General features: G+C 41.6%; 2 protein-coding genes across 4 annotated transcripts in view; one reads left to right on the forward strand and one right to left on the reverse strand.

Annotated features, from left to right (window-relative positions):
* Positions 1-14,558, reverse strand: LOC124507052 (cytochrome c oxidase assembly protein COX15 homolog). Of its 3 annotated transcripts, none has more exons than XM_047073290.1 (9): positions 14,185-14,558; positions 12,752-12,942; positions 10,933-11,055; positions 10,456-10,642; positions 8,494-8,661; positions 6,906-6,987; positions 5,422-5,576; positions 3,577-3,690; positions 1-440 (listed from the first exon to the last, which is right to left on the reverse strand). In XM_047073290.1, exons 1-9 carry the CDS (start codon positions 14,272-14,274, stop codon positions 405-407), a joined length of 1,146 nt encoding a protein of 381 aa, XP_046929246.1. In that variant the 5' UTR covers positions 14,275-14,558; the 3' UTR covers positions 1-404. The 3 variants fall into 3 exon arrangements, with proteins under 3 accessions (XP_046929246.1, XP_046929244.1, XP_046929247.1); XM_047073288.1 differs by lacking the exon at positions 1-440 and adding an exon at positions 2,282-2,608; XM_047073291.1 differs by lacking the exons at positions 1-440; positions 12,752-12,942 and adding an exon at positions 2,282-2,608 and having other exon boundaries at positions 14,185-14,247.
* CUTC (cutC copper transporter) overlaps positions 14,555-16,277 on the forward strand; it is a 25,713-nt gene continuing 23,990 nt past the window's right edge. Inside the window, exon 1 of the mRNA XM_047073292.1 lies at positions 14,555-14,635. Coding sequence (XP_046929248.1) covers positions 14,575-14,635 — 61 coding nt within the window. The 5' untranslated portion in view covers positions 14,555-14,574. The remainder of the gene's footprint in view (positions 14,636-16,277) is intronic.

Below are 16,277 nucleotides of genomic sequence, written 5' to 3' on the forward strand. Positions count from 1 at the left end.
TCAACCCTCAGTGGTCAAAACTTTCTAAGGTAACTGGTTTATTAGGGGCTAGGCCACGGGTGTCTAAACTTGTCTGCATGTTGGAATGACCTAGGAAATTTAAAATTATGTCTATTACTGCTTCCAGAGATAATGATTTAATTGGTCTTAGGGGGAGCTTGGGCTTCAGGATTTTCAAAAATTCTAATTTGAAAAAAATTAGAAACTACCTCTAGCAATAGCATAAGCCCCGGGGTCATCCAGATTTTTTTTTTTTTAATCAAAGACAAACTATTACTTTTGTTTTGCTAAGAACCACTTGAGGATGGTAGCTGTTAAGTCACAGTGAAACTCACAGAATACTGGAGTTGAAAAGGAATGGAGATCATCTCCTTGAGACTGTAAATGGGCAAACCTTAGTCCATTTATGGCTCCCAGATGTGTTCAGCCTGTGTCATGTACTAAAAAAAAACCTGAAATTAGTTGCCAACCCTTGAGAGCTTTCACATAAAAATCTAAATCAGATCTGACAACTCTAGACCTATAGAGCAGCAACAGGCCAGAGCTCAGCGGTGGTTTAGTTGAATAGTTGGGACACCTGCTTTTCCACTTTTCCACTGTCCTCACCAGCTGCACCCTAGTGGGCTTTTGTTTGGATCCGACTCTTGTCTTCTACAAAACTAAAAACTAGCTTTCTGCACCTTGTAGCTATTGTTCCCAGCTCTGCTCTGTCTGAATGTTCTACAGTTCAATGCCCCTACTTCCTTCAAGTATTCCCTGTGTGGTGTGAGTTCTGGACTCCTCACCATCCTGGTCCCTTCCTCTGGAGACATACTTAGTAATCAGTGCCCTCCTTAAATGGGGTACCAATAGCGAAACACAGCACTTGCAACTGAAGTATTCTGAGTGCAGCTGTGACACTTCCATTGATGAAATCTGAAACACCACTAATTTTTATCAGTGTCATTACACTTTTGGTGCAAGTTGAGCCGATGGCCAACTGAAATCCCTGTCTTCTTTATATGAAATGATAGGATGCCAGGTTTCTCTATCCCAAACTTATACAACCTATTTAATTTAAATGAGGATGTTACATTTATATTATTTAATTGTATCTTGATGGTGCCACTCTGGAATTGTTTTGAGTTGTGACATTCATCTATTATATTAACAATGTTGGGTTCCATCCTCAGGTCTGATCTTTCTGATGCCTTCATCCAAATCACCGATTTAAAAAATAAAACTGAATAAGAGCCCTATGACATGTCAAGATAGACCAGAATTATAATTTGTTAATCAAAAATTTGTTCACATATCTTAATAGATGTCCAAGTACTATGTACACCATCAAGGCCATACTTTTCTTATCCATGAGGCTGTTACGAACCTCTCTCAGGAACTGATTCATACTATCTATTCCATGTGACCTAGCAATGTTATAGCAATCAAAAGAACTAGGTTAGTGCTTGACGAATCCAAGTGGGTTACTAGTGATTATTTCCTTTTCTAAGTACTTCTAAGCCATTTTGTTACATATAGACATTAAACTTGTCAAAATCTACCCTTTCCCCATTTTGAAAATCAGGATACTAGAAGACACTTATTTCTCGCTGAAGGCTGTCTGGCTACTTAAGGTATGCCAAGTCCTTCCCTTTGAATCTTCACCTGATGGAAGTGGAGATCATAAGGAATTTCTCCTTAGGCATAATTCAGGACTCGGGGTCAAGGAGACAAGAGCTCATGCATGTCGAATCAAGAGCTTGCTAACATTAAGAAACCTAGACAGCCTACTAAAAAGGAACAAAGGCAGACATTTCTCTACGTTAAATTTGGTTTTCAACAAAAAAACTAAATTTATAAAGTTTTTTTTAATGTTTATTTTTGAGAAAGAGACAGGGTGTGAGCACAGGAGAGGCAGAGAGAGAGGGAGATAGAATCTGAAGCAGGCTCCAGGCTCTAAGATGTCAGCACAGAGCCCGATACAGGGGTTGATCCCACGAATCTAGAGATCATGACCTTAGCCAAAGTTGGACGCTTAACCAACTCAGCCACTCAGGTGCCCCTAAATTTATAAAGATTTTAAAAAGGAATATTTAGTTAAATATACTTAATGACACTCTTGATCCAGTGACTTTGTTAAAAACAGGCAAAGAATTTTATTTTTTTAATGTTTATTTTTGAGAGAGAGCACACATGCATGTGAGCAGAGGAGGGGCAGAGAGAGGGAGACAGAGGATCCAAAGTGGGCTCTGCGCTGACAGCAGAGACCCCAGTGCAGGGCTTGAACCCACAAACCGTGAGATCATGACTCAAGCTGAAGTCAGAGCTTTACTAAGTCACCCAGACACCCCAAAACAGGCAAAGAATTTTAAATAACTTGACCAGTTTGGAAACCACTTGGTATGCCAAGGACATCCTTTTAGAAAACTCCCAAGTTCTTGTGCTCTCTGATGAGCTCTCAAATGCACTTTCAGCCATAGGAAGCTGATCCTCGGAATTATTTTGGGACTCTTCGGAGTTCATTCATGAGCCAAAGGGCAACACTAAGCAGAGCCAGGGAGCCTGACTGGTGAGTGGCAGCCAAAGGAGTTGGAACGTACATTAGCAGAGTGCTAATGCCCAAGCCCACCTGTTACACAGGAAAGAATGCAGTAAGAAAAGCAGGAGCCACAACTTCAAATGACTGGGCATAGACAACCAGATACATAAATTTCCACATTCTCCCATCAGAACACTAAAAATATATATTTAAGAATTTTCACAAGTAAATATACTCACAACAAAGGAAATTCAAACAAAATAAACCTAATATTCTCTTTAATTATCCTTCACCCTAGCCCAGTTCCCCCCCGCCAAGGTAGTTTATCAGTTTCTACACACTTACACTTTTTCATAGATGTTTACAGAAAAACATACTCCTGTACTTTTAAAAATTGGATTGTTCTGCTACTTGCTTTTTTCCACTTAACAACATGCGTCTTGAGATCTTACTATTTTAAACTGTTACACAGTATTCCACAGTATGGGTGTGCCATACTTGTATATTTAGGTTGTTTCCAGCTTTTTACTATCACACCAATTTTACCATGAGTTTCTTTGTACACAGCTCTTTGTGCACTGGAATATTTCTAGGGCAGGAACTAAGAAGTCACTTTTCTGGACCAAAAGATTATACATTTAACATTTTAAAAGATAATGCCAAACTGCCCTCTGGAAAAAACTATACCAACTCATGCTCTCACCAAGAATATATGAAGGTATCCATTTTCCTATGCCCATGCCAATACCTGATAATCTTAAAAAAAATTTTTTGCCCCAATCTAACAGGCACAAAGTGGCATGCATTGTTTTAATTTGCTCCTCTCGGATCCATGATGCTTCTCTCGGATCATGAATGAGGCTAAACAGCTTTTCATATTTATTGGTCATTCATTGTTCCTCTTATGAGAACTATGTATACTCATATCCTCATTTTATTTTCCGGTTATTAATCTTTTAGTCTATTACAAATATTGAAATCATTTTCTCCTGGCCTGTCACCTTCCTTTTTTAACTTAGTTTTGGAGATCCCTCAGACCAAGAAGAAGTGGTTTATACCTGTGTATATGCCAAAGCTAGCAGAGTCACTGCTGCCATTTTGGTCCTTCGAGGAAGGGGAATTCTCCGGGAGAGGAAGTAGAGCACTGTCACGGCTGTAACTGAAGTGATTCCCTGCAGAAAGGAAGGTATCTCACCAAGTGCCAGGAAGAAATGTCCCACCCTCCTGATTTCTGCTCATCTTACACGTATCTTCTCTAGAACCAGTGAGTCACCATTAAGCACTTTCTTATACCAGGCAGAGAACGACCTGTGGCTCCACCTGTGATTACTCCTCAGTCTCCTCCATGTTCTGCTTGCCACTTAAATGCTCATGTTCCCCAAGGCACCTATCACTCTAGACATTCTTACTCTTCTCAGTGATCCTTTCCAAATTCCAACATGGGTGCACCCCTCAGGGGTAGCTCTCACTTTTTAAGTCATTCTTTGCATCCTTATGCCTAATTTTATCTCCTCTCGAATCCTGGGGTTTTTTTCTTTCTTTTTTTTTTAATGTTTATTTTTGAGAGAGAGAGCATCAGCAGGGGAGGATCAGAGAGAAAGGGAGACACAGAACCCAAAGCAGGCTCTCAGCTCCAAGCTGTCAGCACAGAGCCCAATGCAGGGCTCAAACCCATCAACCGTGAGATCATGACCCGAGCCACAGTCGGACGCTCAACCAACTGGGCCAACCAGGTGCCCCACTAATCCTGTATTTTTAAAGTGGGTCTGACCCCAGCACATAAGGGTTATTCTCCTGGGCTGTGAGTAGAGAAGGTAGTGGTGCTGGCAGCTAGTGCTAAAAACAAGTGAAAGTATCATTTTCCTTCCCGCCGCACTTCAGTAAAGGATTGGCAATAGGGTCTCCTTTCCCACTCCATGATGTCAAGGAGAATGTTCGTCTATCATTTTTTACATCTATTTCACTTTTCCTTTTCAGAGCTGTCCAGGATGACAATTTCAACGAGACTCTACTTATTACAAAATGTTGGCAAAGAGGCCTGAGCCCACACAAGGTAACTGGCCCAAGTGCCAGTGTTGCCCTTGGGGGTCTGAGTCCTCTGGACCTCCGTCTTTGGGTGTGCTCCAATCACCTCATACCCAGCACACCTCAGTCTGATGACATCCTTCATCTCCAGCCCACCACTCATTCTAGTAGTCCTATTTCTGGGTGTGTTTTAAGCATGCCACAGAATAAACTTTGGGATCTTCTTTACCATCATTACTACAGCCAATCTTCTCCTTAGAGCCTGTTTGTGATCCACTGTTCTCTTCAAGTTCTGCTCCCCCACACAGCCTAGAGCCCCACCACTCTCACCTGCAATACTGCAATGGCACCTCTGCTTCTTGCTGGCCTCCTTGCTGCCAGTCTTTCCTGACTCCAACGTATCACGCCCAGCTACCAAGCCAATCTTAACATGACTCATAGCAGGCCCTTAATAAATATCAGCTTAAATAAGATGACAAACATTTTAGCTCCCTGGAGTTTTGGTTCAGCTCTGATAGTTGTATGTTCAGCAGCCTATCTTTGCCCTTTCTTCTCTACTTGGCCTCATTTCCACTAAAATGACTCTCCTATGTGTGTGCAAGATTGAGGGAAGTTATCCTTTGCCAGATGGCAAAAGGCATATTCCAACTTTAAGAAGATGGCAGTATCCCAAAAGCCAGAATTTGGCTGGAAGGGGTGTGGGTAATTAGGACAAAAACATCACATCAGAGAACTGGTGCTGAATTTCTCCCAAAAAGAAAAGGAAATCTAGTGCCCACTCTGTTCTACCCTTAGTGCTGCCATTAGTGCCTCAGACACCCCAAAGGCTGTGAGAGGCTCCCTGTGCTCAGTAGCCAGTAACCAGCAGCCAGACTTACCAGAATCCGGTGATCAAACTGCACCATGGTGGGATTCTCAAAAACATTCCTCAGGATGGGGGAGAAGGTAAAGAGATCCTCTGGGATCCAAGATTCTCCCATTTTCGGGAAGGAATTGTAAACAAGCCCAGCATCCAGCCCTGCCACAAAGGCCCCTATATTCCAAGGCAAATAGTATTTATTAAAATGAGATACAGAGGAGATCAAATACTAGTTTTGGCATAGAAAAAGTTTATTATCCCAGAGACAGACAAAAAGGAATAATCAGAGAACAAAAAGATCTACAGAAGGGTTTCTAAACAGAGAATATACATCCTAATCACCACGGGAATTTAAAAAAAAACAACAACCCACAAACTGCATCCTCACCTGCTCCCACCCCAAGATTCTGGCATGCCTCCCTTAAAGGAAAGAACTAGAAGCTCTGGAACAAGGCATATTCGATAGAAACATCCTGTTAGTGATTTTGATGCCCTCCTTATCCCACTACGAACCAGATCTATTCGGGAAATGCTTTTCCCCCAGATACCTGCGTAATATACTCCTTCATTTCCTCAGGTCTCCACTCAATATCACCTTATCAAAGAGATCCCCTCAATGATCCTATATAAGACAGCACTTCCCCAACCTCACCTCTATCCCCTTATCCTGCTTTATTTTTTTCTTCATAGCACTGAACACCATCTGCCATATATTTTCACTGTTTATTGCCTGTCTTCCCCAAGTGCTCAAAAAAATGTTGGTTGAGTGAACACAGAAGTGAAAAAAAATTTACAAACTAAATCCTGGATAAACATGTAAAATATCCATGAATTAATAGATGACTGATCCATTATTTATGATAAAAGAGACTTTGTTTTTTTATAAATAGCATTTATGAAGTCAGAATTCATGTTCTTCCACCAAAAAGGAGAGGGGGCACAAATAACTGGTTTGATGGTTTTATTTACAGCAGTGCTACTCAACAGAACTTTCTGTGATGATGGAAATATTCTCTATCTGCCATCCAAAATAGTTGCTAGACACATGTGGCTATTGAGCACTTGAAATGTGGCTAGTGTGACTAAGGAACTAAATTTTAGATTTTATTTAATTTTAATTATTTAAGTTTAAATAGTTGCTACATGACAGGTACTGTTCTAAGCACTTCACATCTATTACTTATAGTACACCATCATCTTCATTTTACAAATGAGGTCACTAAGGCCCAGAGAGGTTATACAGCTTGCCCAAGGTCACAGAGTTCATAGGTGGTAAAGCCAGGATTCGAACCTAGGCAGTCTGGATCCAGATAAATGCTCAATATTTTTGTTCAACTGACCGGAAAGCAGGGTTTTTGGAAGGGAGGAAGGAACAGAAAACAGAGGGTGAAGATGGTGGGTATGAGAGAGGCAGGTGTGAAAGGGAAATAGGAAGGTGCAAGAGGAAAGGACAAACTCCCCCCTGGAGTTTGTCTAGAGCCTGTTGGATGAGAAGAGTCCTACCTGAGAGAGCTGTAAGGAACACTAGGCCTGCTGTTCCATGAGCACATCGCCTCAACCACAGAAGCTGACGAGTTTCAGGCAACTAAAGAAGAAAAGCATTCAGATAAACTGTACTGCAAGAACCACGGGAGGCAGCAAAGATCTCCAAGGCCAAAGTCAAGTGACAGTCTGAAGCCTCATTTTCTCTGACTCCCTAAATAGGTTGAGCATTCCCAGCAGATATTCTGTTCAAATATGCATCATATTTTACGATGTTTATACATTTACTATGTCTTCCTTGCTATCCTGAAAGATTTGTGAAGGCAGGAACCGACATCTGTCTTGCTTGGTGAAGTAATCCTAGCCCAGTGCTCAGTGTGTAAATACTCATTACATATCTGTTCAAAAATGATTTGCATTGCATTTCCCATTGGAAGGGAAAAATGCTTCACCATGTTTGAAATGATGTGGCTTAAGATAGAGGACTAGATTTTCATGTTGTTTATGTATGATATTTAGTGCTTTGCAAATATAGTCAGAATCAAAATGCCTAAAGTAGAGACTCTTCCATTTAGTGTTTTGTTAATATAAAAATTTGATTTTATTTTTACTGTAGCCAACTTCTGATACTAATCAGTGAAGCAACAAATATTTATTAAGAACTTTATAAACAGGTTACCATAAAGATACAAAGGAGTTAAGGAGTTAAGTCAGACTACTGTCCTTAAATGGTCTATAATCTAGTACATGAAGAGTGAGATATCATTAGAAAGATAACGTAGGACAATCTATCAGTACTGTCCAATGGAACTTTCTGTGATGATGGAAATGTTCTATAATCTAAGCATGTGGATTGTCTACCGCACCAATGTTTTGACCCCATCTGGCTTCCCTGTGGGGATGACTGCCAAGTCTACAACTCCTCTCCTTGTTGGGATTGAGGCTACTTACTCCAAGTACCTACTGGATAATTCTACCTAAAAGTCCTTTGTCATCTCAAACTTCATTACATGGACAGGTTATCCAGGCCAACCATGACTTTAATACCAAAAATAATAGTCATTTTTAGAAAAACTAGTGTTTTCCTTTGATCAGCATACAAAGAAAATATTTCAGACAAGATCACTATATTGTCAGATTTGATGAATGATAGGTCCCCAACTAAAGAATAAACAGCCCCCATGGCTCCTGTACACCATCAAAGGTTCAGAAACAGCTTCCATTCTGGCCTTCCTCCATCCCTCTGGGAGTCACAAGTAAGGCTCTTGTTGCAACCCCTTCCTACCTTTTCTAAAATTCATGTTTTCACTGTTCCCAACAGGCAGTGCAAACAGAATATTCGGCTCCTGTACTAATTTTCCTTTGAATGAGTTGTTCCAGCTCAAAAGAGTAATGACACATTTTCCTTTGCAGTTCCAAAGCTTTCTAGAATCTCAAAGTTCAATGCTTCTGTCATATTTGATTATATCTAATTTCTGGTAAATCGGTAGATGTTACTAAGGGAATGTGTGCATTTTGATTTATAACTTCCCATAAGAAGCAGAATTTCTGTTCCTGTGACCCTGTCAGCATCTGTGTAGATGTACTAACAGCATAGACTGACTTTTACCTTGTGCTGAGGGAGCAGCAGTGAGAGTGATGTCCACAAGCTGGCACAATAAAGAACAAGGGCTGATCCCAGGTGGGCAGCAAGGCGGTACTGACTGACCCGAGGGATGTCATGGGAGTCTGGTTTTTCTTCTAATCCACTTTTCACCATATACCATCCCAACAGACCCTAGAACCAAAAACAGAAGGGGCAAATAACACACAGCTGGATCTGTCTATTCAACTTTACTATCTGAGAAAGCGAGTTATCAATTATCAGTACTCCCTACCTGACCTCTCCTTTCCATATCTTCCCATATCCCCAGTATCCCAGGAGTCGTAACCTATCCACATTTTCACACATAGCACCACAAATACTTAACCACTGCTTAGATTAACATTTTATTCAAGTATAAGCCAAATACAGAAAAGTACACAAAAGTGTATCTATGGGCAAAACCTTAGAAATACTTGCTATAATTTAATATTATTTAAACCAGTGAACTATAAGAATAAAAAGAGAGTTTTTTCTATACAAACTAGATCATATGCTTTGGAAAAGCTTTGATAAAGATAACTGCTTAATAACAATCATTGTCAAGTTAGTAGGAATAGACAATTATAAAAGTTTTGGGTAGAGGGGAGTAAAAAATTTGTAAGGCTTTGCCAGCAGATTGCTTTGCAAATGTCTAAGTTCCCACTCTTCTTTAAGGAAAATGAAATGAAATAATAGTTTATGAGGATGCAAGAGATCTGAAGTTAAATTCCGATCAGAGGACTTAAAGAACAGGTCTTAGCTCTTCATTAAAAAAAAAAAAAAGTAATCAAAGTACAGGCTTAAGCTTAAAAATGCAAGGTATGTATTATTCTGATTCTCTGCTTAACTTTTTCAATTAACCAAACAACTGTCAGTTTCATTTCTATCAGATAAGATATAGCCCTTTCACCCCAACTCTCCCAAATCAATAGAAGCATGTCAAGAGGTGGGATTCTCCCACCTCTTCTACATAGCTCTCCTCAGGAAATCTTCTGGGGCATGTCTTTATCCTTAGTGATGACCCTGGATGGTCTAATTATCTTGATTTCATCTGCATAGGACATTGGAAGAAAAGGAGTGTAAAGTGTGATTTGCCAGCCCCACTTTCTTCTTCCCATAACCCCATGTGCCATCTTCAAATTTCTACCGCCCTTGGAGTCGATCTTTAGTGGGGTTTTTTTTTTTCATTCTAAAATAAACTTTCATTTTGTTTTACCAACCCTTCCCTAGGTCTTAGGGACATTTACTAATGTCTCTTTACCTGTTTCTATTGCCTCTATTTTGTCTCTTCCATCTCCCTCTTTAATTCTTTCTAATTGGTTCATATTCTTACTACTTCAGAGTCAAATTAACCAATTAGCTTCTTCCTGATCAAATTCTGATGTTCCTTTGAGCTCTAAGACTCTCTCTGAGGGCGTAGAATCATGACCCAAATACTCATAAGTACCTTCTCTCATATTCCTTTTCTTGGCTCTCAGTCTCAGTCTCACCAAACCCTTAACTGTGGGAGCTTTCAAATTTGCTTCTTTAGCCATTCTAGCACAGAAAAGCCATAGAGCAGACAAGTGAGAAAAGGGGAGGAGAAAAGAACCCAGGAAGAGATCCATGACAGGAAAGAAACTCTTGTGACACAAAAATATATTTACTGAGTGCTTACTAATTCCAGGAACTAAACTAAGTATTGTATATGCATGATCTATCTCATTTAATAGTCACACAAGTCAACCAGTAGGCACTATTATTATCCCTATTTACAGGTAAGGAAAGCATAGCCTACCGAAGGTAGACAACTTGCCCTACTAAGTGGCAGCTGGGCCACGCTTGTAACACTAAAATTCATCCTCTTACCCACTCTGTAATACAGACTCAGATTCTTTCCTTAAAAACAATACCAACCAGGAAGCTCCTGGAAGCATCTCTGGTTTCCCAAACTTGAATAAATCTCACCTGGAAGCAGACTAACCCACACAGGGCAAGAACACGTCCTTTCATGCCACGGCTGAGCCAGCCCTTTCTCCAAAAATAGGCAGCAGGCAGGATGTATGTGAGGCCCACAAGGCGACCCCACATTCGATGTGAGTACTCCATGTACCAGATGAACTTGAATTCGGCCAGTGTCATATCATGATTCAAGCTGGGAGGAAGGGAAGTCAAAAAAGAAGAAAGAGGAAACATCCATCTGATTGTTATTTACCGAGAGAATGCAGGAGCATTCTCAGTTTTGAAGCTTGAAATGAAAGGTCTGCCTTCTTCCTCATCCGTGACCCCAGGATCACTCTGGAACTGGAGGTTTAGAGTAGAAAGCTCACTAAACATAACTGGAGCAAATATCAATAATGGAATCTAACCATTCTGAAATGCTGAAATACGCAAAAGATTGAGAAGGCCTAGTGGGGCGTTTACCTGATTTTCTATAATACTTACATTTTAAATTCTGGAAATTGCTGATATTTTTGGAATTCTGCTTCCCATTCCTCTTGGTGTGTAGGTGGCTTCATCTCCTTTATTAAATTCCAGTCTACCATTGAGAGGCCAGACTCTGTCAACCTTAAGATAGGAAAGAAATGGTGTGTGCACACATGCACGGGTGCCCATGCAATGCTGGATTTCTCATGAACAGTTAACAGAAACGGGGATCTGAACTTAACCCCTCTAAAGGTAAACACAACATTTCACTATATCCTTTTTTGACACCTTGCTTTCTTCTTACTGCTTAAAATTTCACCAGAAAGAGCTGCCATCAGGTACACATTTCTTGACTCCTTATTCTCTCAATCCTTTCATTCAACTCTCTTTACCTCTTTCTTTCACTAACATTCCTTAACAGGTAATATCAACCCTTACACCCAAGAAATGTGCCCTACATGGATATGAGACATTATTTACACAGGGAAAAGAGATTTGTTAGATATAAAACAGTTTAGATTCTTGAGTGAATTTAAAGCTAATAAAATTCAAATGTGTTGCAGTTTCCCATAACGGCCTATACAACATATGATATTTTGAAATAAGGGTACAGGGAATGCGGAGGAAATCTGAGCAACACATACTGTATTAACACCAGAAGGTATTTTCACCAAAAGGAGCAAGGATTCCTAAGGTAAAAGGCTGATTTTACGTCAGAGGCAAGAAATGTAGAAGATGAACCTGGAACATCATATCCAGAAAGCAAAGAATTAAAGGTTACTAGTACCCTGTCAAAAAAAAAAAAAAAACAAACCCTGGAGACAATTTGAAGAGGCTCCCATTGCCTAAAGATGGAACAATCTGAGCACACCATCAAAGCAATGGATTGAAACATCAAACACATTTAAACCGATGAGCTCATAATATGTAAAAAACCAAAAACTTTATTGATCACCTTTGGAGGATGCTTGGGAACCAATTTATTATTTTCAGAATTGGTAAATAAAGGGAATTTATTTATCCTGCCTTTCCTATACAAACTGTACAAACAGTACCTTAGGATAACCAAACTGTTGATGAGAGAAAGTTCCTCTTTAGAGTTGAGCTAATAAATTATTAGAATTTTGCAACTGTAATGAAATCATGGATCTAGGCAATGATAATCAATGGCTGTTGGTATCTCTAATAGACACCAGATATTTATGAATGTTGTAATCACCTATGAAGGATTTTGCCCCCTGCTCCCATCCTGAATCTGATCAAGCAACAACCCATTTACAGGAAATACAGGGGATAAGGGAACATGTTAAACGCCACCACAAGTATGCAAACAGCAAAATCCAGACTGTGGGAAACTCCATATGACAAATCAGTTGGGTTTCTTTAATAGCAAAAAAAAAAAAAACAAAAACAAAAAAACAAAACTACAAAGAATGGGGGAGGGAGAAGAATCTAAATCTATAAAATCTCTTTATAGATTTAAAGAGACCTAAGAGGCATATGAACCAATTGTGATACATGGAACTTATGTGGATTTAATTCAAACGAACAATACAAAAAAAATTTTGAGACAAATTTGAAAACTGTATGTAGAGGGAAAATACATAAAAACAATGCATATCAAAACAGTTAAGACCTAAACAAGTCTTTACGAAGGGCTCCTAATAATAAAACTCTAGATTGTTCTATAGCAGGGCAAGTCATCCGACATGTCCCTCTGCGTATATAAAATGAGGGAGCTAGACTAGATGATTCCTAAGGACTCTTCCCCCTTAGTCATTCCATGTTTCTACTGATGACCCAAATAGCTGACTCTCGCTATGAGCAAATTACTCACCTAGTCATTCCACCAAGGATAACTGCTCCAGCCACTGTTCCACTGCAGACCAGGAGCCATCGGCCCACCACCCGCTCAGCAGCTTTTGAGGGAAGGGACACTGTACCCCTTCCAGACTGCAAAGCTACTTCAGAGATGGTGCTGTATTGCCCTGGCCTTAAGAGGTGCCTGATCCCACAGCTGCAACCACACTAAGGATCAAGACAGACAAATTACAACTGGAGACAGAGGGAAAGGCCTCAGTCCACTACTCTCATACACAGTCCCACTCTGTCTAGAGTGGAGTACCCTGCACAGTCACATCTCCACCACTTCTGCTCTAGTAAATCATCATCTCCTATCCAAATCACTGCATCCACATCCCCCTTCACCCCCCGCCACCCCCGCACCTGGTTTTCCTGCCTCTAGTCTTGCCTCACTCCAATCCATCCCCATACCACATGAACCTTCTAGTCTCAGCATGCTTCCCCCAGACTTAACTCCACACCTAAGTATGGATTTTCTTTCTCCTGTGGGAATTTAAACATGACTTCTCTGACTGGGACGCTCCTTGTTGTCTAATTGGTAACATCAACTATAGATCTTAGTTTAGTTGTCACCTCCTCTGGGAAGTGTTCCTAGACTCTGCCAGGTCTGCAACAAGTCGTTCTCACACTACACTGTACCTCCCCTATCTCAGCCCTTAACACATTGCAATGTACTTCAGGTTCATTTGTCTCTACCAACCACTAAGCTAGGAGTGTGGGGCAGCAGTATCTGGTCAGTCTGGTGCTTTCCCTCCTGCAAATTTCATTTCTAACACATTCCCTTACATAACAAGATCTTAATAAAGATTTGACAAATGAATTACAAGCGAATTAACTGTGCCTTCCTCTAGGGTGGGAGACTTTTGGTATTTATCTTTCCTAACACATAATAATCACTCAATAATTATTTGTTGAGCAAATAAACACCCTCTTCTGATTCTGTCCCTGAGTCCAAAGGTTCGTGTTCTGTTTCCTAACTTTAGACAACTTAAATTAAGCCTCAATTTCCTTCTCTGTAGAATGGGATTATAGTTCCATACCTGACTACCTGAGGGCTTTTAGCAAACCTCAAATATATAGGTAAAAATTACTGAGCTTTTACTATGTGCTAAGCGCTTGCTGTATAGGAAATTATTCAATCCTCCCCAGAAACTTATGAAGTAGGTATTGCAATTCCCATTTTACAGACGAAGAAACTAAGGGACAGAAAGGTTACCTAACTTGGCTGATATCACACAGCCAGTAAGTGGCAAGTCCAGATCTTTAACTCAGGGACTTTGGGCACAAAGAAATGCGTTGTGAATTCTAAGGAACTACGTCAATGTGATGTCGAATTATCTATTATTTTTCTCCTGACTCTTTCGCCCCATGTCCGATTCCGCGATTGAGTCGGCTGTGGTGCGGTACCTGCGTTCTAGGCGCCGCCCTAGGACCCAGGAGCCGGAGGCACGGGCTCCCCATCAAGGCCTTCAGGCGCGGAAAGAGTAATCGCTGCATACTGAAGACAGTGTAAGGAAGCCACCTCCACAACCCAGCACTCTGTGGTCCCCTTTCACCGCCGCCGAATGGAGAAACACATCCGGGTCATGCAGCGCGAGCCCCTCCTTCTCAGAAGACAGGGGCGAGCAGTGACTGCGACTGCGCCAGACACTCGTCTTTCGCGGGGGCTGCTGGGTCTGGGTGTCGGAGACGCGCCGGGGTGCGCGCAATCATCAGGCCGCGCTTCGTTGGGCGCGCGCGCCGGAACCCAGACCCTGAGTAGAAACCGAAGACGCACGAGGGAGGGACGCGTCGAGCATGAAGAGGCAGGGGACCTCCTCGGAGCGGAAACGGGCGCGCATACCGTCCGGGAAGTCCGGTACGGAAGGGGGCGGGGCGGGGAGGGGGCGGTCGGCCGCTTTCGCTGTCAGGGGCGGGCCTACGGGAGTTCTCTCGGAGTCCTTTCCCCGGCTTCTCACATCTCTCAGCGCGGCGAGTTCTGTCGTTCTGGCTTTAAACGTGTAGAAGCTGAGGGCCTGAGAAGGGGCTTGTAGCGAGAGTGACGCGGCTCCGGAACCAGATGTGTGGGTTTGCATCCCGGCGCGTCTCGTGTGCGACCGTGTTCAAGTTGGTTAACTTCTTTCAGCCCCACGTTTCCCGTCGCCACGCGAGGCTGCGAGTCCCCACCCCGTGGCAGCGCTGGGACTGTTAGCTGTCCAGCGCTGAACACAGCGCCTCACCGTGGTGACCTCTTAGTAACCTGTAGCTGCTGCGGCGGGGGTGAGGACTGTCCCCAAAGCCGCACCGCTGCCAAGCGCCCGAGCTTGTGGCTGCCCCACGTCCCGAGTTCTTGCTGCTGCGCCAGGCAGGGTGGCGTAGCAGGTGCTGGGGAATTTGGCAGATCCTCCGCCTCGTGAACTCTCGGTTTCTCCAGACCAGCGGTTCTCAAGCTTTTTGATCTCAGGACCCCTTTCCCCTCCTGAAAGTTATCGAGAACCTTAGAGACCTCTCATTTATATAGGTTAAATCTATCCGTATGGACCGTATTCGAAATGGAAACATTTTAAAATGCTAATTAACTGGAAACCCATTACATGTTAACACCAATAACATCTGTGTGCGTGTGTGAAAAATATCTTCCTAACAAATAGAATGCCAGTATTTTATATTTTTGCAAATCTCTTGAAGATCTGGATTAATGGAATTGCTGTACCTGCTTCTGCTTTCAGTCTGACATGTCAGGTAGCCTCTTGAAAATTCCACTCCACTTGTGAGAGAATGAGAGTGAACAAGGCAAATAAAGTCTTAGCATTATTATGAAAATACTTTTCACTGCACAGACTCTGAGAGGGTCTTAAAGGCCCCAAGAGGTAACTGGACTACCACACTTTGAGAACTGCTGCTCCAAACAAATGTCTTTGATTCCCACAAATAACTTTGTTCCTGGACAGCTGTCATAGCCTTGTGTGTGCGCCTCCACCATCTCCTGGCCAACGTCCTTTCTCCTGGGAGGCAAATGGTACCCCAGCTGCATTGTCCAGTCAGATTGATGTGACAGCTGGTCTGGGTGGCTATCAGGAAACTCTTGGAATGAATGCAGTGCTATTGGTTAAGAACATAGTGTGGCACTTAACTCTTTCACAGTTTGAGACTGATCGTCTTCTTTTACATACATGAGACCTTTGCAATTTGATGTAAGCAGATGATAGATTTTGGTTTTTCAAATTAAATAGCCTTTTTTAAAACGATAAAAGCAATATTGGCTAGGAAAAAAAAAGCAACATAGAAAAGTAAAAAAGAGGAAAGTAAAAGTAATTCCAAATCTGCTACCTAGTAGTAACCACTATTAGTATGTGGTGCACATTCTTTCAGGTCTTATTGCATGAAGTGTACATTTAATATTCTGAATTGTAAACAAAAACAATGTGCTTCACTTACAGAAAAACTCAAAACTTTATTTTCATCACACTTGTAGTGTAAATACATGATTGAAATTTATGAATTTATAATTATTCAGCCTC

The sequence above is a fragment of the Lynx rufus genome, unplaced genomic scaffold (assembly GCF_022079265.1).
Source record: "Lynx rufus isolate CCGP_SWC_20201006 ecotype Redwood Valley unplaced genomic scaffold, mLynRuf1.p SCAF_11, whole genome shotgun sequence".
Classification (NCBI taxonomy): Eukaryota; Metazoa; Chordata; class Mammalia; order Carnivora; family Felidae; genus Lynx; species Lynx rufus.

Coding starts and splice junctions, on each gene's coding strand:
- LOC124507052 (XM_047073288.1), bottom strand. CDS start 14,274: ATGCAGCGATTACTCTTTCCGCGCCTGAAGGCCTTGATGGGGAGCCCG. Junction 12,943..14,184: donor GGGCGGCGCCTAGAACGCAG/GTACCGCACCAC, acceptor CTTGATCCTTAG/TGTGGTTGCAGCTGTGGGAT. Junction 11,056..12,751: donor ATCCTTGGTGGAATGACTAG/GTGAGTAATTTG, acceptor TCCTATCTTAAG/GTTGACAGAGTCTGGCCTCT.